General features: G+C 41.5%; 1 protein-coding gene across 2 annotated transcripts in view; it reads right to left on the reverse strand.

Moving 5' to 3' along the window:
* The window catches only part of smyd3 (SET and MYND domain containing 3), a 796,202-nt gene extending 770,810 nt beyond the window's left edge, over positions 1 to 25,392 (reverse strand). Inside the window, exon 1 of one of the 2 annotated variants that reach the window (XM_043695426.1) lies at positions 25,027 to 25,392. In XM_043695426.1, coding sequence (XP_043551361.1) covers positions 25,027 to 25,187 — 161 coding nt within the window. In that variant the 5' untranslated portion in view covers positions 25,188 to 25,392. Of the gene's footprint in view, positions 1 to 5,906; positions 5,922 to 25,026 lie in introns of those variants that run through there. The other variant, XM_043695428.1, reaches the window with a different exon arrangement.
* Positions 25,393 to 26,648: the final 1,256 nt, after the last annotated feature.

Here is a 26,648-nt window from a genome sequence, read left to right on the forward strand (position 1 = left end):
GCACTCCCAGATCTCTCTGCCCATCAACTTTTCCAAGGCTCTTCCATTCATTGTATAATTCGCTCGAGGATTGGACTTGCCTCAATGCATCACCTCACATTTGTCTGGATTGAAAGCCATCTGCCACTTTTCCACCCAACTCTCCATTCTATGTATATCCTCCTGGATTCTCTGACAGTCCCTTGAGCTTTCTGCCACTCCAACAATCTTTGTGTCATCTGCAAACTTGCTTATCATACCAACAGTGCCCTTTTCTAGATCGTTAAAAATCACACAACACCAGGTTATAGTCCAACAGGTTTAATTGGAAGCACACTAGCTTTCGGAGCGACGCTCCTTCATCAGGGGGACTATCACCTGATGAAGGAGCGTCGCTCCGAAAGCTAGTGTGCTTCCAATTAAACCTGTTGGACTATAACCTGGTGTTGTGTGATTTTTAACTTTGTACACCCCAGTCCAACACCGGCATCTCCGAATCTTTTCTAGATCATTTATGTATATTACAAACAACAGTAGCCCCAATACGGACCCCTGTGGAACACCTTTCTCCATTTCAAAGAAAAGCTGTTTCCATTACCTGATGGTACAAAGGACGAAGAGATGCATTTAAGTGGGCAAGAGGTACAGGCAGATATGAGGACAACTTATTTTTGAAAACACAGCAAGCGGTAAGGACCTGGAACAAGAAGGTGGGGAGAAAGGAAATACAATGCCTGCCAAAAGGAAATCGAATGAGGAATTGGGGGAAAATAAGCCTAAAAGGATAAAAGGGCTAAAAGGATAAGGCGGGGAGTGGGAGCTGACTGGACTACATGGAGAGCTGTGATGGACATGAGGACTGAATGGCCTCTTTCCAGACTACCGGGGCTTGAAGTATAAATCGTCCATTTTTGTCGTGGGATTCACCATTCAATCTTTCCCTGGAGTAAATCAGCTGTTTTCATTCAACATCGACATTTTGAAGAAAGGACTGCATTTCACAATCTCAGGGCAAAACAAATTGAAGTATTTGTCAAGTTTGGTCACTTGTAGGAAATGCCACAGCCAATTTGCACTTAATCAAAATGCCACAAATCACCAGGTTGTCTTCCTGGATACCAAACATAAGCCCATTTGGAAAAGCAAACAAGAATCTGCTAAAGGCAGCAAGTGGGTGACAACAAAAGACCTCCACAAGGCAACAAAATGCAAATGTCACAAACTGCACTCCAATACTGCATTCAGATCTGGACTATTCTAACACAGCATACTGAGAAATTCCACCATCAAAACATCTACTTCACCCTCCAAATTCAAACAGCAGACCCACTGTGCAAATGCTTCTTACACCACCTCCACAACCGTCCAGGCTAACCTGCTGCAAAAAGCTGACTACAATGGGCCAGATGTTGTCAGGATGGTTAGAAACAACCTTTGATCCAGCAGGTCCTGTTTGTTCAACTTTGAACGCTGATCATTTCAAGGGTAGGACTAAAACAATGTTACACTTGGTCTCTCCTTGAAGCTTGGAGCATTTATGTTCCTGTCTCAAAAGGAGCTTGCTACCAAATCATTAAAAATTTACAACAATTTGCCAAAACAGTATCATGGTTCCAGTCCAAATGTCTTAATGATGAGACAAAAAGACTGCACTCCACATTCACCACCTTGTGTGACATCCGACCTCACACTGCTCAAAGACCTGCAGGTTGAGAATTGGCTTGTTCATTCTCATAAAGATTCAGGGCAGAAACCCATGACTGAGTGAATATGATCCTAAAGTCTTGAGACAACTAACCAGAACCACCAGGTCTGTACTGAAGCATCAGCCGAGACGTTTGAGCTCACGCATTTGGAGTGGGAGCTGAATCCTCAACCATCTGAACCAGAGCTGGAAGGAGAAAGCACTGTTGCAGGATCATTTACCAAAACAAAATGGCAAAACTGGACAACTAGATGGTCATTCTGATGTTTGCTAACACTGAAGATTGTCATGGAATATGAAGTATATAAACATTGCTACCGGTTCTGTTCCTAAATTCAAAAAGCAAGTCATTCTAGCCAATTGCCCAACAATTAGCTTACACTCCCTTTAATGAAAGCCTTCCCATAAAAGTAATTGATTTTAAAAAAGTTTTGATGGCTTAACAAATCACAGAAATCCTCTTTTACACATTTGAATTAATGCCTCGTTCCAATTTCTTCCTGCAAGTCATAACTGCCCTCCACAGAACCCCGCTAAATACTTTAAACAACTTGGCTAATGAAGCACACTATCTCTACCACCATTAAGATCACAATCTGGTTTTCTCGAAATTTCACTCATATGAACCAACAGCCATTCGATAATTTTCCAAAAAAATGATTGTTTGAAAAACATTTCCTATTTCAACATTCAAGAAAAAAAAAAGTCATTTCTAGTCCAAACACATGGCTTATTTTTGGCAGTAGCCTAGCACCAATGAAACAAAGAGAAACTCATGGGAATTGCACTGAGTTCCAAGAGACCTCAGAGTATGTTTTACTCAGACCCAAACCTACAGAAAATATCAATCTTACTGAGATAAAAAAGTGTTAAGTGCACATTTAATTCTGTGCATATGCAGATGGCAGGAGCATATCTAAAACTTGCAGCTGTTGAGTCAGAAAAAGTGAAAGATTTATTTGCAAAGCAAGATTAAGAATGACAGAAGATTCTCACTCTTCATCAACTGCATTTTCAGAATAGGACAGTTGGTAGATGTCACCTATCTTTGTGCAATTGCTTCTCAAAGTCAGAGATCAAGTTGTTATATGCTAATCTTACAAAGAACTTGTAAGGGGCAGACTAACCATTCTTGCGGCTATGGAGGTAAATACAACAGACTCTTGGAGAAAATTACAAGAATCCACAGTTCAAACAACTCCACTGATGCATTTTATTATTCATACTGCACAGAATTACCTCCCTACTCCCTGTCCCCCTTCATCTAAACCCTATGAAAATATCCTTCGCAGCCTTCTGAAATTGTGCACGAGAGGAAGAAGGCATGCTGGTGGCAATAGGGGTGGAGGTAAACTGAGACACATATGTCAAATACCCCTGGACCACCTTTGTCACTCTGCACTGCAGGTAAAACAATTCAGTACCTGAAGCCAGCAAGCTAGACAAACTGGAACAGAACAAGGAGGATTCTCATCGAGTGCTTCCATCATTAAAAGGAAATGTGACAAAAGGATTTCAATTAACTGCAAAGCCAAGGATCCTGAAAAATCAACTATTGATTACAAGTGATCCAGACTGACCAGACCAATTAGTGTATTTTTTTCATTCAGATCTTATTCCTAATCTACATGGATGTGTGTTGTTTTACTAACCAACCTTTTCATACTTAGTAGCTAGTAAATTCAATATTTTATTACCTCGAGAAAGCCTGGTTGAAGTAGCAGCTTTTAAAGTGAAAAGTCATTTCATCTGGGAGAAACGGTATTCACTAGGGAAGGGATCCTTGTGACCGACCAAAGGGTCGGGTGGAAAACAAAAGAGGAATCAGTTCATCCTCTCTCACCCAGAAGCATAACCATTTGGGATTTGACATCTGAAATCATAGCTTAGGAAGCCTCAGCTGGGATCCAGTCACAATACACGCTGAAAGGATTGAAGGGGAAATTTATTGGATGGGGAAAACTATACCAACACATTCAAGACAAGAAAGTCAGCAAGATGCTGCAGTCACATGGAAACTTTCTCTCCACAAAACATCCATCCAGATTGAAGCTTTAAGGACAGTTTGTTTCTACTGTATCCCAAATGTTAAATCAGATGCCTCACTGGTCAGACGAAGTTGGATGAAATTGGATACATCAGCTAGGTTTACACATCACTATTACTGTACTCTCTTCCATCATCTCATTACCCTTCAGCAATTAAACATAAAAAAAGGTACACAGCATTGGCTGCACAACTCACATACAAGACTTAAGACATATGGCACAGAAATAGACCCTTGAGCCCAGCTCGGCCTAGATGAGCATGCTCCACTTGAAGCTCATTCCATTTTTTTGTCATCTAAACATAAACATCTTAATGTTCTGTTCTTTGTGTTTGTCTAGTTTCCCCTTAAATACATCGATACTGTTCACTCCAACCACACCATATGGGAACAAGTTCCACATTCTCACTCTCTGGATAGAGAGAGATTTCTTCTAAATTCCCAAATGGGTTTCTCAATAACTGATATTGATGACCAAAAATTATGGTCGTTCCCCCCAAGAAGGGGGAAGCATTCTGTTTATATCCACTTCATCAAAACCACTCAGAATCTTAAGGACTTCTACGGAGGTCACCCCTCAGCCTTCCCACTTCAAAAATTAAAGAAAAAAAAACTCAGCTCGTTCGTCCTCTTCCAACAGAGCCATCCTCCTTTTCTAGTATCTGGCCTTGTGAAGCTTTTTTGCACTCTCTCAGAAACCCTGGACAACATGCTGAGTTCTGCATTCTCAGGCAATAGACTGAAAGGGCTACTCCAATGATTGCCGTTTTCGGGTGGACTGAACAAAAATATAATAGAGAAAATTAATTGACCTGAATTAAGTTCCCATCATCAATACAATAGTGTGGCTAATCATGTGGGCTCAGAGAACATCTCTAGATAGAAATAAAGTATATTTAGCACCTCAATCTGACGATATAAAGGCAGTTTTATTAAAAGCCTCACACAGAGCAAAGTGATGATTTAATAATGGCTTTTAAATTTTGCATCTCTCTGATGACCTGTGAGCCAGACACGAAATCAGAATGCAGCAGACAAATGACCTGTTCCCAGGCATCAGCCAAAATGAGTCAAACTGAGGATTGAGTTTAAGAAGAGTTCATTTTCCTTGCAAAGGGTTATTGGATTTTTAGTGTATTACAAGTAGCTACTAAAAGAGTCAATTGGCGGGGAGGGGAAGGGAATTGGAACTGCCTCAAGTGAAATTATAAAAAGTATACCTGGCAAAGTCAGGATTAAAATGCATTCACTCAAGAAACCCCATTGAATTTCTGACAATTCTTATTTGTTGCATGGCTGGATTTTTGGGTTTTATTTGTTTTTGTCTCTCCTTGTGTAAAATACCTATCAAATTCATTAAACATTACACCCCAAGGCCTACTACAATTAAAAAACAAGATCAGTTGTTGGTGGATTTTTTTTTCACCCTCATGTTCAACAGTTATGATGAAAACTGCCACTACACTGTCAGTGCAAGCTGTCACTGCATGACTTTGCTGCCATCTAATGGCAATAGGTACATACTGCCGTTTATCCTCCAAATGACCTTCTTCAAAAATTTTCACAATGGAATAAAAGAAAGATCGTGCATTTATATGACACCATGCGCAACCTTGGGATGTCTAACTGTATCTTAGAGCCACTGATACACCTTTTTTAAGCTTACTCATTGCTGTCATGTAGGAAACTTTCTAAGCAAAAAAAAGGCAAAAACAGGAATGAGATTATAATCAGTTTTAGAGATGGTTATGAAACAAATATTGACTAGAACACAGAACTCCCTCACTCAGATCACTGTGGGAGGACCTTCACCTCAGACCACAGGGAAACTCAAACGTTAGGCAGCAGCACACATGTTGAGAATAAACATTTTTTTTTCCTTCAAGGCTTCCTCCTGCTTTTCAGTTCAGCTGTTAAACTTTCCTACGCAAACAAGTCACAACTCAAAAGGGAGAGAAGGAAGAGAGCAAAAAAAAACCTTACTTGCAAATAGAAACATAAAAATTAAAACGACACAAGGCCTCTTTCCACTATTTTCAAATGGAGACCTTCAAAGACAAATTGTTTCAAACAACAAATAAATTATCCTCAATTAAAGAGGATAAAAATCGACAGTTGCAATTGGTTGGGGTAGAACAACATTAGAACCGCAGTAAACGAGTGTGTTCCTCTCACCTCACTGTAAACCAGCAAGAACCTCTGAAATCAAAGGCCTCTTAACCATACACTCACCCACAAACCAGAATAAACAGGCAGTGAGTACACACTGCCTCCAAAAGCAGCCCTAAGGCATTTCACTCCAGTTCAGATACAGAGCAGCAGCTGGTCAAAAGGGACGCTGACTGAAATTCCCAAGGAGAATCAAGAGAGAGGGACACAAACCTCTAAAAAGGTGCGATGGGCAAGGAAAGTAAACAATGCAGTTTTGCCTCCTCATGAAATGCCTACAGTATGGCCTAGTCACAACACACCCTGTTTCGTTAGAAACAATATTACAGGTCCTCATGGCAATACCCTCTCTGGACACTGGCACCTGTTTGACTTCATTTTCTGAGTGAGAGACTTCAGGGATGTTTGTATCACCTGTATCATCACCAGTTCTGCCAGTCCCTTTATGGCCTTTGTCTGTCACAATGTTTACAGTCCACAATACACCACCACACTGTCCCTCCTCACTCTGTCAATTTTGTATCCATGCTACCACTACCTCTTAGTTCAGGAGCTTTAACTTTGCTGATCATTTGGCACTGCATCAAACACACTGGAGGCCCATGTACAATACTTCAATTTCATTACCCTCAAATGAATATCAGCATGTTAACGTGATCATGATTTGCTCTTTTAAAAAAAAAACCCTTATGACCCGGCGAGTGTTCCACCAGCCAAGTCAAATCCCAGAATGAAACCTGGCTTTAAAATGTTTAATTTTTGCAGTTGTTTTACTGAAATAACTCCACAAAGACTGGTATCCCACCACCAAGTCACCCTTTATTTCTACGTGCATGATACTGATCCAGCTCCCTCCGAGCCAGCTCGGAGTGAACAGGTTGCTCGACACTCCTGCTCTTTTTTGAGAAAAAAGTTTTTTCTTCTTCCCCACACTACCGCCTGATAGCAGTAATGCTTATTTTCCACCCCCACCCATGTTGTGTGCACATGCGCAGGTGTCACTGTTTATATCTGGTCAGCCAGGGCTCCCTGATTGGGACTGTTAACTTGGCCCAGTCAGGGGAATTCATTCTATGCAGTCCATCTGGCTTGACCTCATTCCAATCACTACATCTGTCCCCCTCTAAGTGCTCATTCTTCTTACAGTTTCTCCGGAGACATTTGCACACCAGCTTTGTACATCAAAGGACCTGACCTTACATTGACCATGCTGGGCCATTCCCATGGTTGACACTCCAAACTTTGTCCCCTGAAGTAAACTCCATCGTTCGCTTACAGGAGTTGTGTGCCCAGCTTTGGTGTTTCTGATGTTGTTTCACTTTCTCCAGCAGGTATAAGATGATTAGATTTAACCTCGCACGGAGTCTCCTCTCTATTGGGTAAAAACAATGACTGCAGATGCTGGAAACCAGATTCGGGATTAGTGGTGCTGGAAGAGCACAGCAGTTCAGGCAGCATCCGAGGAGCAGTGAAAAAAAAAAATTTTTTTTTAAAATTAAGAATAAAAATCGGCGTTTCCGGCAAAAGCCCTTAATCAGGAATACAGGCAGAGTGTCTCCCTATTGGCAACTCTGCTGGAGCTATTCCTATAGTTGTATGAGGGGTGGTCCAATAATCAAACAGGAACTAGGACAGTATCTTGTGAACCAGTATGTTATTTCTTTAAGCCTTCAAACTTTGGCTTGGATTGCTCTCTGCCAGGCCAGTAGATGCATGGATTGTTTAGAACTGTCTTTACATGCTGAATGTATCCAACTTTAGGAAATATTCGAACTCCCTACTGGTAAATGGCCTGTAACCAACACTTCCAGAAGTCTGTGTATTGCAAAAGATGCTCACAACTTTTCATTGCTGTCCCTGTGTCTGATGAATGAACTCTATGCATATCTAAACACTTTGCTCTCAGTCAGTCATTGTTGATGCCCACTCATTGAGCCCATGAAAAGGACTGGCATAGTTGACCTGTAATTAAGTCTAGGATTTACTCGGTCATTCCAAAGAATGTGGGAGAGCTGCTGGCAGTAACTTTTTATCTCCTTGTTGTCATTCTGGGCACTGCCCCACCAATGCAGCTATGTCAGCCAATCCTGGCCACCAGACAACTCCTTACCAATGTCTTCCAGGGATTTCCAAAATGATGACCCTGGTGGAGTTCAGCCAATATTGTGGTGGTGACCTTTGCTTAGGACAAATCACTATTGCATCCCATAATGGCATGCCTTCCTCTATGGTGATCAGGTCACACCGGGTCCGGAAAGGTTTCGATTCTGGTTTTGCTGGCCCCCATCACTGCCAGCTGTTTCAGTTTTGTTGTTAGGATGAGTCAATGGCCACAGTCTGATATTAGACCAGAAGGGTATCCAGAAAGTTTAAAACCACAATGAACTTGTCTAGTGACAGCACCAACGGCTGTGTTTCTGACTCATGGGAAGTTCAAGGCATCCACATTTGCCATTTAGCCTCCTAGACAGTGCTCCAACTTCTAACAATGCGCACCCACCACCAAATGCAGGCAACCCTGTCCTCTTGAAAGTAGCCCAAAAAAAAAAAAAAGAGAGGTCGGTGGTTGATTACTGTTACAATTTACATATCTAAAAAGATATTGGTGGAACTTTGCCCATACTGCCAAACCTTCCTTCTGAGTATGCCATTGTTCAGCATCAGCTAAAGTCCAGGAAACATACGTAATTGATTGTTCCTGCCAGCTGGGCCACCAGTGAACCAATACCACCCCAGTACTGATGTGGTGCTGACAAGTGATGCCTCCCCATCTTGCTTGGGATCATGGGTCAACACCTTACATGCTTCTTCACTTCCCTAAAGGCTACTTCCAGGCTACAAAATCATTTCCAAGGCTGACCCTTTTTCATTAGCAGATGCAAGGGTGCCAGGATATATGAATATTCCATATTTCACCAATCCAAGGAAAGACCTAAAGTTCTCATGTAGACATGGGAGCTGGGGCACCTTCGAGTGCCCTCACATTATCTTCCAACAAGTATAACTTGGTCTTGACAATGCTGTATCCAAGGAATGTCATTTAGGGTGCCTGGAACACACGTTTTTCCCTCCTAAAGGTGTGCATCTATCTGGAAGAAATGTCAAAGACTATACCCAACTTCTCCAAGTGCTCTTTTTTGGTTTTCTGTTATTAACACATTATTCAGATAAATGGCAATGTGAGGTATAGCTTGTAAAATGTTCGCCATCGGCCCCTGGAAAATGGCACAGGCTGACTACACCCTAAATGCAATCTCATGTCAGTACAAACTCTTATGGGTATTGATTGTAGCACAATTCTGGAAATTCTTATCTAATCGTAATGGCAGGTACACATGTCCAAACTTAGTGAAGTATAGCCCCTCACTTGTTTCATGAACAAGTCCTAGAGGAAAGGGATTGGGTATTTATCCAGCTGCAAAAAATTTACCATTTGTTTGAAATCTCCACAAAGATGAACCAACTTGTCGGGTTTCAAAGTCTCAAAAACCGGTGCTGCCCAATGCACAAAAAGTGTACTTGACGATTCCTTCACTTTCCAGCTTCCTGATTTCTGCCCGGACTTTTGACTGTAAGGCAATTGGACTAGGCAGGCCTTGCAGAATCTTGGAATTGCTTCTTGGTCAACATGTAAGCTGGCCTTGGTTCCTTTGATAATTCCTTCCTGAAAAACTTCTGGGTAATTCGGTAGGACTTCACTTAGGCAGCCATTTTCAAATAGCAAAACGTTGAGCCAATCAAGTTGAAACTTCAACTAATTTCGTCCTATCAAATTTAGGCCCAAGTCTTTTACTCCAAGCAGTGGTAACTGAACCAGTCGCTTCTCATGAGAAGAGAACCAAATTGTACTCTTAATCTGTCAAGTTTCCCTGGTGAAGGCACTGAGCCTGGACAAGGTCTAACATAAAATTATCAAAATTCACTCTGGACTCCAGCCATTAAAGACTAGATCTGTGATCACTGAAACGGTGTGCTGGTTTCCATTAGAATTGGAAGACCACTCAACCAGGCATTTGTTCCGATTGGTTTTGATTTGGATGTTTCTAAGCAATTTAAACAGTTCAAAGAAAAACAGATGTAGGTGGACTTTCCAGGCAGTGGACTGTCCTGCACGCAGGCGAAATGGAGGACTGCAGATCAGAGTGGGGCTGGAAAAGCACAGCGGGTCAGGCAACATCAGGAATAGGAAAATTGACTATTCGGACAATAGGTCCTTCTCGCAGAGTGCTTTAGGGAACACCTCTGGGACACCCGCACCAATCAACCCCACCGCCCCATGGCCCAACATTTCAACTTCCCCTCCCACTCTGCTGAGGACATGCAGGTCCTGGGCCTCTTCCACTTCCACTCCCTCACCACCCAACGCCTGGAGGAAGAACGCCTCATCTTCTACCTCGGAACCCTTCGACCCCAGGGCATCAATGTGGACTTCACCAGTTTACTCATTTCCCACCCACCACCGCCTTACCCCGGTTCCAACCTGCCAGCTCAGCAACATCTTCATGACCTGTCCCATCTGTCAATCTTCCTTCCCACCTATCTGCTCCACCCTCCCCTCAGACCTATTACCTTCATCCCCACTTCCATCCACCTTTTGTACTCTTGGCTAACTTCGCCCCAGCCCAATAAAACAGATCACATCTAGGAATTAGGAGGTGGCTTAGGAGCATTTTCCTTAGCTAAACCTGTCAACTCTGGAGGAGTTTTAGTATCTGGTACCTCAAGCAAAGTTAGGCTTCTAATAAGAGAAAAGGCGGTGGGTCCATAAGTGGTCTGGAGAATTACTCGTTGCTTTTCATCTGCTCCAATGTCACTTGCCCAGAAAAAAAAAAATGCATTCTTTCCACATACAGGGTCCAGTCTTTGATGGCAGGATTGAACAAGGCAAGTTATCCAAATAGTGGCATGACACCAGAAATGCTTACACCCAACTCAAAGGTGACTGCTGTAAACAAATCTCTTCAGAGTCATGTTTTTCTCTCGTTGCCACTGAAATGCCTCCATGAAGGCTGGTATCCCATCACCAAGTCACCTTTTATTTACTGGTTCATAGTGCATGACACTGACCCAGCCAGCCAGCTCAGAGCTGGCTTCTAGAACCTGCTATTTTATTAAATAGTACAAATTACAAAGAAACCGTTAACCTGAACAGTCATATACAAGAAACAGCAATTTACATGGGAAAGGGGCTGCAAAACCAGACCCCCAAACCCCATTAACCAGTTTTCAGGGAAATGAGGACAAACCTCAAAGTCCCACTCAGACTTCCTGATTGGACCAGGTACTGTGCAGAGAAGTTATACTCAGACCTCAACTCAGTTTTTGATAAGCAGATTTTTTCTTCAGTTTTTGGCAGCCTGCAGATATTATTTTACAATATCTTTCCAAATCTGTAGGCAACCTCTCTCAATTCAGAGGACTGAAACTTTCCAAGAATTTCCAACAACATGAAGACTTATTGTATAATCTCTCACAGCTTGGAACATTAAATAATTAGAAAACACTTCAAAAATGATAAAATAACTATACTTTTGTTTCTTCTGAAAGATTCTAAATGAATGGCTTTGTACAGTGTACTCTACCAGTCAAACTCAACAGTGTAAACACTAACTCCTCCAGTGGAGTTTCTTCTGAGCAACCATACCTTCACCCACCATATTAAAGAGCTCGAATTCCTTCCCTTAATTGCTCTGCCTCCCCTTAAAAGACTCTTAATAACAGATTGAGCACACTTTGGTATCTTGCAAATTCTCCTCCTTTGGCCTGTTAGGGACTGGACCAAACCCCCTCAAAAATGTGTCATGGGATAGCCTGTCCCCTAATAATTCCTTCCCTTAATTGCTCTGCCTCCCCTTAAAAGACTCTTAATAACATACTGAGCACACTTTGGTATCTTGCACAAATTCTCCTCCTTTGGCCTGTTAGGGACTGGACCAAACCCCCTCAAAAATGTGTCATGGGATAGCCTGTCCCCTAACTAATTTTAAAAGGCAGTGTTCCAGATGTGATTTGATTAGCCAAACTACTCAGCTTGAAGCAAAACACACTTTATTCTTATACCAGTTAAAAAACAATTTTAATAACGTTTGCCTTTTTTTTGTAATGAAGGTGTACTGTACCTTTAAGAGAGAGGAGGCTGGCAAGGACTAAAAGCAAAGTATGCTGAACAATTTAACGATGTAATATTTGGTTGACACACAATTGATGCTGTGTCGCCATGGTACAAAAACAAATTCAAATTCGGCCAATTTAAATTATGCCACAGAGACCAAAATCCAATCAAATTTGAATTTTACTGTTTGGAATGACATCAAACCAATTCAATTTTGGGATATAAAACCAGGCATTTTGAACAGTTAGGGGGAGAACAACAAAGAGTACCCATAAGTAAAGACTACCAGCAGAATAGCTCTCTGAAGGTACCTGTCCATAAGAAATAAATGCAGCAATAGACTGAAGCTGACCTACAGAGAAAGTTCGACAAACCGGTTTGAAATTGACTTGCCGTAAATTTAACAGGGAATTTATTGGACCAGTGTTGTAGAGTGGGAGATAAAAGATAGGTTTAAGAGAAGGAAGTTGTAAATAGTGTTCTGTGTTAGACTTAAATGAATAAAAACTGTTAATTTTTACTTTAAGTGGTGAAATCTAGGATAGTTCTTTGCTTCTAAGTTTAACAGATTATGGCACATGGTGAGCTTCTGTAAGTGTCAGGTTTCGAGTATCAGAGGAGTTTACCCAGTCTTGTAACAAAATACTTAAAATTAATACACTTAACTACTATTCATCAACTGTCCCAATATAACAGCAAATACACTCTTGGCAAAGGCAAATTCAGTAAAACAGATCTTCTCACATAACATCTCCAGTCCAGGAGAAAAGGAACAAAAAAAAACTAAATCACACAATCTTCAAGAAAGGGAAATCATGCCTGACTAATTCATTCAAGATGTTCAAGGAAATCTCAACCAGGGTGGATAGAGGAGAAACAGTAGATGTATTGTACTTGGACTTTCAGAAGGCATTCAACAAGGTACCTCACAAAAACCTAGGAGCCTATGGTGGTGGAGGTAGTATATTGGCACAGATAAGGAATTAGTTCATGGGTAGGAAAATAGCAAGTGGGGATAAGAGGTTCTTTTTCATGTTGATGACCGGTGACAAGTGGGGTTCCACAGGGATCAGTGCTGGGATCACAACTGTTTACAATGTATAGTAATGACTTGGAGGAAGGAAGTGAATGTGCTTTAGCACAATTTGCAAACAACACTAAAATAGTGGCAAGGGAAATGTGCTCGAGGGAGTTGAGAGAGGTATCGATAGGTTAACTAACTGAGGAAAAAGAGATTGGCAAATGGAATAAATGGGGGCAAGTGCGAAGTCGTTTGTTTGGGAAGTGAAAACAAAACATTTAAATGGGAAAAAAAAATCTGTGGAAAGCTATAATGTAAAGGGATATTGGGGCACTTATGCCCAAGACAAGAGCACAGTTGCAGTAGGGAATTGGGAAGGCTGCTAGAATGTTGGCCTTCATTTCAGGGAGGTTGTATTCTAAGCATCTTCCTACAACTGTATAATGTTATTTCATTACAGGTAGTTCAGAGAAGGTTGATCCCTGGTATGGAGGGATTGTCTTATGAGCAAAGATAAATAGGTCTACTGAATGGAGTTTAAAAGAATGAGGGGTGGTCACATTGAAATATACAGGATTCTTAAAAGGCTTGCCAGGGTAAATGTAGAGGTGTAAATGTGGGTGGCACGGTGGCACAGTGGTTAGCACTGCTGCCTCACAGCACCTGAGACCCGCGTTCAATTCCCACCTCAGGCAACTGTGTGTGGAGTTTGCACGTTCTCCCCGTGTCTGCGTGGGTTTCCTCCGGGTGCTCCAGTTTCCTCCCACAGTCCAAAGATGTGCAGGTCAGGTGAATTGGCTATGCTAAATTGCCCGTAGTGTTAGGTGAAGGGTATGGGTGGGTTGCGCTTTGGCGAGTCGGTGTGGACTTGTTGGGCCGAAGGGCCTGTTTCCACACTGTAATGTGATCTAATCTAAAGCCTCTCGAAGGGAACAATTTAGGACCAGAGGGTATAGTCTCAATAAAAAAGGAGCCAATTTAAGACTGAGAGGAGGAGAAATTTCTTCTCAGATGGTTGAGTGTCTTTGGAACTGCTTGCCACAGAAAGCTGTGGGGACAGGTCGCCCTCGTGCTGTCGTGGTGGTGTTCCTATTTTTGAGCCAACTCTCAAGAGGTGTGGCTTAACATCTCTAAACAGGTGGATGAGAAAATATCTACAAAGCCAACCTTGGGGATGTTCCTTCCACTTTGAAAGGCAATGTAACTGGTGGCTGATGTAAAGACAGACAGCAGAGGTCAGCAAGCAGAGTCTTCAAAGCCATATGCGGTTTGCTTTAAAAGGACACATTTGCATTGATCAGCCTTGACTGATTAAACTTTTCTTTTTGGAAAAAAAAAGTGTTGCAAATTTCAAAACATTACATATCTTAAAAAAAGATTGGTGACGGAACGTCAGCAACCTTTCATTTAACGTATATAAAACTCAGTGGATGTGAAACCCTGGGCTTAGGGATTCCTCCACATTTGATAAACTCATTCATTAGCTGTGGGTGCCTCAGCAAGGTAGCATTTTCTGCCCTTCCCGATATACCCTTGAACTGAAATGGCCTAACAATCCACTCAAAGGCGGTTAAAAGTCAGCCACATTGTTGCAGACCTGGAGTTACAGATAGATCAGGCCAAATAACAGATTGCCTTCCTTCAAAAAAAAAAAAGGACTTGAATGAACCAGATGGATTTTTACAATAAATCATAATTTCATGGCCCCTAGATCATTAGCCTCAGTTTCTAGATTAGTAGTCCAGTGATATTTTTATTACATAACCACGTCTCTAAGAGATGCCACTTGAGTCACTCTCAGATGAAATTAAGTCATTTGTTTCCTTTAACATTTCACTTGAGAAATTAACAACTTTGTTGTAAAAACCTTGCCAATGTCATTGAAACAGGGCTATGGATGATCATTGAAATTAATAGATGAGTGTTTATGAGAGCCAGTAAAAATTTGTAGCATAGGAATCTATAAATAAGTCAGTCTCACCTTCCCACTTCTGTTGGTTTTGGAGTAATGGCATTATGGCTCTTCAAGTATTACATTTAAGTTGGACAAACGTTCTTGTTCTTAAAAGAATGTTGAACCCTGACCAAAGCGTTTAAAATACTGGAAAAACAGTGTGAATGCAGATATATTGTCCCAAAATAAAGGCCAAAATAGTTTGAATGTAGTGATAAATAACATAGTACTACAAACATTAACTAACTTCTTCAGGACAATAGCCCAAGGGTAAGTGTGCTAGCTGTCATTTGTACAGAGAGGGCATGACAAGCTAAGCAGAATACATAGTGATTAACCCAAGACAATAATCAGCAATTAGAACAGACGGCAAGGTCAGAGTTGAGGAATTTTTGTCCTTTACCACTGAAGTAGAGGAGACCAAAGTGTTTATTTAAAATTCTAAACAGATTATAAACTTCCCCTTCACACACACACACAGAAAAAAAAAATACATGGAGGCAAAAAACTGGAAAAATGGTTCCATAGCAATTCTTTGCAAGATGCGTTAGGTTGATCTTGCTGATCAGAAGGTTTCACCTTGACCTTCCTTGTTCTGAATGCTTTCACTAATTTGCAACAGCCACGGGGTGGTTGCTTCACATAAAGGTCTCTGACCTTTCTATTTCAAAGTCACAACTTGCAGCATTTATTGAAGGAAACATAAGCTGGTTTTCTTCAGGGTTCAAGTGGCTTACTGCAGAGAATGGAGGGAGTCTTTTCTGGCTGTTGCACACTGTTTCTCTTCTGATCTGCCAAAGCTTCTCTCTAATTATCACAAGTCAAGCCGCTTGGTTACCTGACAACCAATCATGCTTGTTGGCAGGCAGAGGACATTTGTCATGGTTTTTTGGACTAGAGACCAGTGATCAATCAGCTTCACTTGCAAACAACCTTCTTGGCTCCAGTTCATCTGCATATTGCTGAAACCTACAGGCACACAACAGGACTCAATCAGTATTAAATTCCTTTCTTTCAAAACATGCAGCCATTCTTGGCTTTCAAACAGTTCTCTTATTTCAGTCCAATTTTATAAAAGCATAAAAAAAAATTTTAAAAAAGTCACAATCTTAACAATGGTAACCCAGGAGAATGATGGTAGTGTGGGAATTCAGTGTTAGTAATGCCATTTAACACCAGGGATAATTGTTATGTTCCCACTTGTTGGATATGGTCATTGCCTATCGTTTGAGGGGCACAAATATCACTTACTCAGGAGACAATGACCTAATGGTATTAATCGCTGAACTGTTAATCTAGAGATTCAGGTAATGTTCTGAGGATTCAACTTCCACCATTGCAGATGCTGGAATTTGAATTCAATAAAAATATGGAATCAAGAATCTAAAGAGGATTGTGAAACTGTTGTCAATAGTAGGAAAAACCCATCTGATTCACAAACAGCTTTTAAAAAAAAAGAGTGAAACTGCCTTCGTTATCCAGGCAAAAGTGAGAACTGCAGATGCTGGAGATCAGAATGGTGCTGGAAAAGCACAGCAGGTCAGGCAGCATCCAAGGAGCAGAAAAAAAAAGTCGACGTTTGGACAAAATGGCATTCCTGATGAATGCCATTTTGCCCAAAACGTCGATTTTCCTGCTCCTTGGATGCTGCCTGACCTGCTGTGCTTTTCTAGCACCACTGATCTAGACTGCCTTCCTTATCCAGTCTGGCCTACTTGTGACTCCAGACCCACAGTTATGTGGTTAACTCTTCTTAACTGCTCTCTGAGCACTGGGAAGGGCTATAAATGCTGACGTTTTCAACTACGCCCTCATCTCACGAATGAATTTTTTTTAAAAGCCCAAGGCTGGATATTATTCAGGTCTTACTACATTTAGGCATGACCTGTTTCACAATGTGAAGAGCTGCAAATGCTGCTGAACATTGTGGTCATCAGCAAAATTAGCCACTTCTGACTTATGATAGAGCTTGGCCAAGGACACCATCCTGAAGAATTTATATGGTGAGTGGCAGTGCCCCTACCTCTAAGCCAGAAGGTCCCTCATGTTGTGAACCTTGTGGAACATCTCTGAACATATTAACAAGAAAATATATGAGCCCTCAAGAACAGAGGTGATTGTTGTGGTTTGGGAAGTCAATCATCTTTTGCATTGTGTACAACTCCAAAGGACATATTGGAGATTCCCACCACCTCCATCCCAATCCATGCTTAAACTCAGTCAAATGCTCCTTTGGCATGAAGAGCTGTTATGCTCATTTCTCCTCTTCAGTTCAGTCCCTCCACCTTGCCTCAAGGTTTTAATGAGGGTATAATGGAAGAGCTGACAATTATAGATTGGGGAGGACATAACTGAAAGGGTTGTCAGTGGATAGGCAATGGCTAATAATCAAGGAACACATGAATAAATTATAACATTTATTCATTTCAATCTGGCACAACATAGAAGAGGAAAGGAGGTTTAATGGTGGCTTACAAAGTAAATTGTAGAAATACAAAATATCCCAGTCAATATTTTCCCCAATATTGACTAGGAATACAATAGTTCAAGTAGTTTAGATGGGTCAGTTTTTGTTCAATGTGTGCAGGAGGGTTTTCTGACACAGTATGTAGACAGGCCAACAAGGGGCAAGCCATATCAGATTTGGTACTGGGGAATGAAGCCAGCCAGATGTTAGATTTGGAGGTAGGTGAGCACTTTGGTGGCAATGAGCACAATGTGGTTATATTTATAATAGCAATGGGCAGGGATAGGTAGAATTGAAATGTGGAGCTTATTCAAGGAACAGGTACTGCGGGTCCTTGATAAGTATGTACCTATCAGGCAAGATGGTAGTTGCCAAGAGAGCAATCGTTTACTAAAAGCTGTCAAGAGGAAGGCGGCGGCTTATGAGAAGTTGAGGTGTGAAGGCTCAGTTAGGGGGCTTGAGAGTTACGTTAGCCAGAAAAGATCTAAACAGAGGGCTAAGAAGAGCCAGGAGGGGACATGAGACGTTGTTGGTAGAGAGGATCAAGGAAAACCCTAACACCTTCTATAGGTATATCAGGAATAAAAGAATGACTAGAGTAACATTAAGGCTAATCAAAGACAGGAGTGGGAAGTTGTGTGGAATCGGAGGACATAGGAGAAGTGCTTAATGAATACTTTTCATCAGTATTCACACTGGAAAAGGGCAATGTTAGTGAGAGTACAGAGATACAGGCTACTAGACTAGATGGTATTGCAGTTGACAAAGAGGAGGTTTTAGCAATTTTGGAAGATCTGAAAATAGACAAGACCCTTGGGCTGGATGGGATTTATCTTCTGATTCTCTGGGAAGTCAGGGGGGGAAAGATTGCAGAGCCTTTGGCTTTGATCTTTACGTCACCATTGTTAACAGGAGTAGTGCCACAAGACTGAAGGATAGAAAATGTTGTTCCCTTGTTTAAGGAGGGAGTCAGGACAACACTGATAATTACAGGCCAGCAAGCCTTACTTGGGTTGCTGGTAAGGTGTTGGAAAAAGGTTATAAAAGATAGCGTTTATAATCATCTTGAAAGGAATAATTTGATTTGGGATAGTCAACACTTTTTTTTAAAAAAAGAATAGGTCGTGCTAAACTAATCTTATTGAGTTCTTTGAGAAGGGTGACAAAACAGGTGTATGAAGGTAAAGCAGTTGATGTGGTGTTTATGGACTTCAATTAAGGCATTTGTTAAGTTCCACACCTTAGGCTATTGCACAAAATACGGAGCTTTGGGATTGAAGGCGATTTAGTGGTTTGGATCAGAAATTGGCTAGCTGAAAGACAGACAGTGATGGTTGAAGGGAAATGTTCATCCTGGAGCTCAGTTACCAGTGGTGTGCTGCAAGGATCTGTTTTGGGGTCATTGCAGTTTGTCATTTTTATAAATGATCTGGATGTGGGCACAGAAGGATGGGTTAGTAACTTTGTGGATGACACTAAGGTAGGCAAAGTTGTGACAGTGCCGAAGGATGTTGTGGGTTACAGAGGGACATAGATAAGATGCGTACGGTGTGTTGGCATTTACTGGTAGGGGGAATTGAGTTTCGGAGCCACAAGGTCACGCTTCAGCTGTACAAGACACTGGTAAGGCCGCACTTGGAGTATTGCGTTCAGTTCTGGTCACCGCATTATAGGAAGGATGTGGAAGCTTTGGAAAGGGTTCAGAGGAAATTTACTAGGATATTGCCTGGTATGAAGGGAAGGTCTTATGAGGAAAGGCTGAGGGAACTGAGGCTGTTTTCGTTGGAGAGAAGAATGTTGAAAGGTCACTTAATTATAAGATAATCAGAGGGTTAGATAGGGCGGACAGCGAGAGCCTTTTTCCTTGGATAGTGAAGGCTAGCACGAGGGGACATAGCTTTAAACGGAGGGGTGATAGACATAGGACAGATATCAGGGGTAGTTTCTTTACTGAGAGTAGTAGGGGTGTGGAACGCACTGCCTGCAACAGTAGTAGACTCACCGACTTTAAGGGCATTTAAATGGTCATTGGACATAATTATGGATAATAATAGAACGGTATAGGTTAGATGGGCAGATTAATTTCACAGATTGGCGCAGAGGGCCGAAGGGCCTGTACTGTGCTGTAACGTTCTATGCTGGTCATTCCGAATTGGGAATAGCATTAAATCCAACAGGAGACAAAATTACCAGGAAAAGCAGCACACCTGAGGATCAGAAATATTTTGCAAATACATACAAACTGAATGTAAAAATTCCTATAAATATGTGAAAAGATAAAGATTAGTGAAGACAAAATGCAAGCCCTTATAGTCAGAAAATTGGCAAGTTTTAATTTGGAACAAAGAAATGGCAGAAGAATTGAGCACCTTCGTTGGGCACAAATAACTTCCCACACATTTTTGGGAAGCAAGGATGGAGTGAAAGGATGGAATTGAAGAAAATCAACATTAGTAACAAAATGATGCTGGGGAGGTTAATGGGGTTAAAGGCTGACAAAATATCAGGAGGGAAAAAATAGAAAGGAAGAGTTTTATTTTAAAAAAGAGATATATTGGGAAGTGTGGAATGTGCTGAAAATGTGTTGCTGGAAAAGCGCAGCAGGTCAGGCAGCATCCAAGGAGCAGGAGAATCGACGTTTCGGGCATGAGCACTTCTTCAGGAATGTGTGGAATGTGTAAATCCGAATGCCCTAGTACTTCAGTCAATTAAAGTAGACAGGCAGGCGCAACCAGCAGTTGGAAGGGTGAATTGTACATTCCCTTCATTGCAAGAGGATTTGAATTCAAAAGTTGGGACACCTCACTGCACTGTGCAGGAACTTTGTGAAATTACACCTGGAGTATCGTGTGCAGTTTTGGTCTCCTGATCCAAGACAAGGTACACTTGGTAGAGAGAGTGCAACAAATGTTCACTCAATACCAGGGCTTGTGTTCACCAGAGAGTGGAGAATAATGAGAGGGAATTTCATTGAAAGATAACAATTCAAACAGAGCAAGACAAACTAGATGCAAGAAATATATTGCCCCTGGTTGAAAAGTCCAGAACCAGGGGGTTAGTGTCTCAGGATATAGGGAGGCCATATAGGACAGAGATAAGGAAACATTTCTTCCCTCAGACAGTGGTTAATCTGAGGAATTCTCTAAAAGACAGGAGTGAAGGTCAGGTCAAGACAGAGACTTTTTTTTTTAAATTTTAAAGGCTTGAAGGGTCATGGAGAAAAAGCTAGGATGCAATGTTAAGATCAAGGATAAACCATGATCAGCCATGATCATATTGAACGGCAGAGCAGGCTCAAAGGGCCAAATAGCCTACTTTTGCTCCTAGTGAATAGGTTTCTCTGATCACCTGCTGCTTGGCATACAGGTAGTCATTCTCTTTAAACGTCAACAGGGTTTATCTCCGGGCTCAATGGTAAAATGGGGAGTATGCCATGCCATGAGATTATAGGTAACGTGTGAAGACAACTCTATTGTTGATGGCTCCCAGTATCCCTGGTTGAACCGTTAGATCTGTTTGAAATCTATCACAAATATAGTAATACATAACCCCAAAGTGCTATCCCTTGTCCTTACAAAGACTGTATAGTGATCACTCCTATCAATATTGTCATGGAAGGACTCATCTGTGACATTTAGATTGGTGAGGATGAGGTAAAGTAGGTTTTTCTTTCTTCTCTTACTGGCTCCCACTCAACCTACCACAGACCCAGTAGGTCAGTTATGTCGTTGGTTATTAATGGCACTATAGCCATTGACATCCCCAACTCACACTATACTCAATGGTGAGTGTCTTTGTTACAAACTCCCAGGGCAGCTCCTGCCCAAATGTACACTACTATACAGCCACTTCTGGCTCTTTCTTGCCAATAGGAAGGGACCTAGTGGATGACGGTGTCTGAAACATCATGAAGTACAGTTCCATGAGTATGACTACACAATATGGAAATACATTGCCTTTTTAAAATCGTGGACTGAAATGAGAAAGGGTACAATCTTAAACAAGAATGATTACTGGAGGATTGCAACAGGTCTTGAAGACACGCAATCTAACATGCATTGCAAATACAGTTTGCAAAATTACTGGTTCCAGCAGGTCTTGATGCTTGGTCACAGACAAGCTGGAGACAAACCAATGTGTGCATATGGAGCTTAACTTATTGGTCTATGGATTAGCAAACAGTTAATGACAAAATAATGCCAGCCAACAATGTGATTGGTTATCACACAGCTGAGCAGCATGGGACTGAATAAGATATACTGAGAAGCCTTCAGGGTTCCCACCAGCTCTGGAACTCAGTACAGTAAAAGTTACTTGCAGCCTCAAGAAAACCGGTTTATTTTTCCTCCAATAGTTGCTGTGACTTTTAAGTAAAAATTTCAGAAACTTTTTAAAGAGGTGAACCAAACCAGCCCATGCCTCTGAAAACACCTGAAGACTGACTAAAATGAGAGAAACCTCAGAATCTTATAGGTTCTATCAGATTAGACAGGATAAATGTAAGAAGGATGACCCCCCCCCCCCGTGACTGGGGAATCCAGAATCCAAGGGGCTATTTAGAACTGATGAGGAGAGATTATTTCCGAGTGGTGAGTCTGTGGAATGCTCTGTCCCAGAAACCATTGAATGTTCAGGGAGTTAGATATAGTTCTTAAAGATAAAAAGGAATCAAAGGATATGGAGAGAAGGCAGGAACTGGGCAATGATATATCTCACCCCTCTCTTTTTGGCAAGGAGCATTTATCGAGATTGTTACAAGAGTTTGGAACAGCATCATTAAATTGGAATAGTCTGTTAGGTTTTTGGATAGATTAAGTTATTCTGTATTCTGTTCTCTTTTGTGGACATTTTATTCAGTAATATTGCACATAAATGCTGCTTTGTTTAAAAATAAGTGGTTGGGCCAGCTGCATTACTCCTGGAATATCCACTTACACCTGCTCAAAACAATTAGAAAAATTAGGGTCTGGGCTACTTTAAGTGTTTTGAGGGGGTCTGGCCTGGTCCATAATAGAGTCCTCACTCATACCTTCTGTCAACCTGAAAAAAAAATCAGGTAAATTGGGGAATTCTGTATACTTTTTAAAATCTAAACTTTTGTGATGACTCAGAGTGGAACTGGACTTCCAGCTACTACCCCAGTGAGTCAAATCAGGTGCTGCTTTATTATACTGAACACAATGATGATGTGGCTTCAAGAGGTGTATTTTGGCCTGATTTCTTTGAAAGCAAGATCTGCTGACAGGTGCCAAGCAGTCTATAATGTGATAAACAACTTGTGACACATCTGAGTTCCTTGAAAAAGTTATATCAATAGAAGAATCCCGAGTGGGTGTGGTCAAGCTCTCCGATCCAGAATTTTAGTTAGTTTTCAGCAGTTGTTGCTGGGCTCTCAGCAGAATTAGAAGGCAGTGAATCTCTCCCAGCTGCTACACTGTCTCTGAATTGTCTTTTGACATTTTTTCCCTCCTGGATTGTCTCTCACACATTTCTGTAATCAGTTTTCTAAATTTGCCTTTTTGCCAAGGAGAGGACATAAGTCTAGGGTCAGAGGGGACAGATATAAAAGAGACCCAAGGGGTAACTTTTTCCACACAAGAGGGTGGTGCATGTATGGAATAAGCTGCTAGAGGAAGTGGTGGAAGCACCATTACAATTGCACCATTTGAAGGGCATTTGATTGGGTATATGAATAGGAAAAGTTTAGAGGGATGTAGGCCAAATGCTGGCAAATGGGACTAGATTAGGTTCGGATATCTGGTCAGCATGGGCAATTTGGACCAAAGGGTCTGTTTCTGTGCTGTATATCTCTATGACTTTTTTATGGGATGCTAACATATTGGAACAGTTAATTACTATTAGTTACTGTATTTATTATTCGGTTAATTTCTCCAATGGGCTTAAGTTCTTCTTTCTTTTGTTGTATTTTAACTATCTGTTTGAATAGATTGTGTTTTGCTTAACATCAAGTTTGACCAACTGAATTGCATCTGGAACACAGCACTTGGCATTTACCTTAATTAAGAAGAGAAACAAAAAAAAAAAAATCAGGGTTTTGGCTACCTTAATATATTTTGAGGGGGTGTGGTCTTATGCATAACATGAGATATACCTCCCAATTTTTTCAGTAGGTCCTAGATGTTACTAAGAGGACTTCAGAGCCTACAGGCCAGGTTAACCATTGTTGTTCCTGATGCTTAGATCAATGCGAAATGGCCAGCTGCTTTTATTTTCCTTTTTGTAGACTTTGTAGCAGCTTCATACAATTGAACAGCTTGCTGGACCATTTCAGGCAAAGGTGAAGAGCCAACCATTTGTTGCATCACAATTAAAAAAAAAACATTGATACAGTTACTTTAAGTTCCATCAGCAATGCAGTCGATTCTGAACCACACTCAACTGTATACATATTTCCCCTTGCACCTTCCTGAGCACAATTAGTGTTGGGCAAGAAATACTGGTAGTGCCAAAATGCCCACATTCCAAAAATAAAATGTAATAAACTCAAGTTCCTTAGTTTGGCTTCTGGGGTTTTTAAAGATGTGTTTATTTCGTTTAACTCCCCTGGTTTTAGTTAACATGCATATTCATTAAGATATCTCAAGTACATGCATGTGGTAGAAATCTGACTTGACATTTTCATATTTAAACATGCTAGGCATTTGTAGCAAATTGCTGTTCCACCAGATCTAAACAGTTTACCTATTCTGTGCTATTTTTAAACACAAAACAATATCAACCTGTCCAGTTAACATGTCCAACTTCGCTGTACTTTTTTTCAAACTATTCAAATGAAGCAAGGGTGATGGGAGAAAAAGCATTTTACACAACAGTAGTTAGGGCAATGGAAATATAGGAGGAGTCAGGTTCAACTAAACATTCAGAAGGATATTGGATCATAATGGTGCTCAGGGATATGGGGAAAAAAGTCAGGGGATTGGCATTAAATAAGAGTCAATGCAGGCTTGATGAGTCAAATGGCCTCCTTCAACACTAAGATCATTGTGAACTGGCTAACCCAACCAAAGCCTTATAACCACTCAGAGAATAGCTCTTCTGCTTCCAGATCCAGTTGATGCATTGAAGTTCTTTCAGAGATACTTGCTTCACTTTATCATACACCATGCCTGAATTAACATCACTAAATAAGATTCTGTAACTGGTTATCACTAGCCCACGAGCTTGCACAGCACATTATGCCTGCCACATGCCCTGTGGTACAACAGTGACTACATTTGAAGAGTACTTCATACGCTGTAAAGTGCTTTGGGACTTCCTACGGTTGCTATGATCTATTTTTGTTTCTAACTTGCGAGTGTACAACACAAGTGAATAACGAGGCAATGCTCACAGATTACAACTTCAGGAAGAGGAGATTGTATTGTTGGTTATCCTGTCGTGTTCTAATATCTGTAACTCGCTCATGTACTGGGATCACACAAGGACATTTTTTTAGAAATCAGTAATACACACAACATATACGCTTTGTACTGTGACAGCTTATATTATCTGATTATTGTGATAACACATTTCCAACGTGCAACATGCAGTAGGTCAGATATCCAAAGGTACCTGGAAAGGCAGTGTTCACAGACGGAGCCCATGGCTTTCTTGGAGGGGATGTAAGTGTAGGGCGAAGCAGAGTAGAGGAGCTGCCCTGGGACTATAGCTCTGTTCGCCTTCAGTCCTTCTCCCCGGTGTCCACAACAGTTTCTCTGGAAATACCGCGCCATCGAGTCCCGCAACAGCTGATTTGGAATCTAGAGACAGGCGCCTTCTTAACGTCAGTTTCCTTCGCCCTGCCCCCCGACGTCGTACGTCTGACGCAAGCAGTGATGTCGCCATCATCACGTGGATGGCTTTTTTTATCTTCAGGTAGTCGAGTTGAAAATCACACAACATCAGGTTATAGTCCAACAGGTTTAATTGGAAGCACTGACTTACTGAACTCCGCTCCTTCATCAGGTGGTTGTGGAGGACACAATTGTAAGGCACAGAATGAATAGCAAAAGTTTACAGTGTGATTTTGTCATAAATTCTGTGCCTTGCAATTGTGTCCTCCACAACCACCTGATGAAGGAGTGGAGTTCCAAAACCTGTTGGACTATAATCTGGTGTTGTGTGATTTTTAACTTTGTACACCCCAGTCCAACACCGGCATCTCCAAATCATGTAGTGGAGTTGGTATTGGCCTGGGGTGTACAAAATTAAAAATCACACAACATCAGGTTATAGTCCAACAGCTTTATTTGGAAGCAGTAGCTTTCAGAGCCTCACTCCTTCATCAAGTAGCTGTCTGAAGAAGGAGCAGCACTCCGAAAACTAGTGTTTCCAAATAAACCTGTTGGACCATAACCTGGTTTTATGTAATTTTTCTTAAGTCACATGAGATGCATACATGCATGTTGCGGTGCCATCTAACAAAGAACAAACCAAGTATCCCTTGATTATTGTTCTGCTCCAATGGAGAGAGCAACTAATAAAGAAACTGGAAAAAAATTCGTACATTAGCAACAAGTTGCTGGAGACAAGAAACAGAAATTGCTGAAAAATGTCAACAGGTCTGGCAGCATCTGTGGAGAGAAAACTGAGTTAACATTTCGTGTTCAGTGACCAGTTCACTGGGCATGAAATATTATTTGTGTATTCCATTCAGATGCTGCTAGATCTGTTGAGTTTCTCCAGCAACTTGTTTTTTTGGTTTCAGATCTTCAGCATCAGGCAGTTCTTTGTTTCATACTGTGATATAACAAGTGCTGAGATAAAAACAATGACTGCAGATGCTGGAAACCAGATTCTGGATTAGTGGTGCTGGAAGAGCACAGCAATTCAGGCAGCATCCGAGGACAGGTGGAGGAGGCCCAGCACCTCCATATCCTCGGCAGAGTGGGAGGGGGAGTTGAAATGTTGAGCCACTGGGTGATTTGGTTGATTGATGTGGGTGTCTCTGAGATGTTCCCTAAAGCGCTCTGCTAGGAGGCGCCCAGTCTCCCCAATGTAGAGGAGACCGCATCGGGAGCAATGGATACAATAGATGATATTCGTGGATGTGCAGGTAAAACTTTGATGGATGTGGAAGGCTCCTTTAAGGCCTTGGATGGAGGTGAGGGAGGAGGTGTGGGCACAGGTTTTACAGTTCCTGCGGTGGCAGGGGAAAGTGCCAGGATGGGAGGGGGGGTCGTAGGGGGGCGTGG

Source organism: Chiloscyllium plagiosum, chromosome 9 (genome assembly GCF_004010195.1).
Source record: "Chiloscyllium plagiosum isolate BGI_BamShark_2017 chromosome 9, ASM401019v2, whole genome shotgun sequence".
Classification (NCBI taxonomy): Eukaryota; Metazoa; Chordata; class Chondrichthyes; order Orectolobiformes; family Hemiscylliidae; genus Chiloscyllium; species Chiloscyllium plagiosum.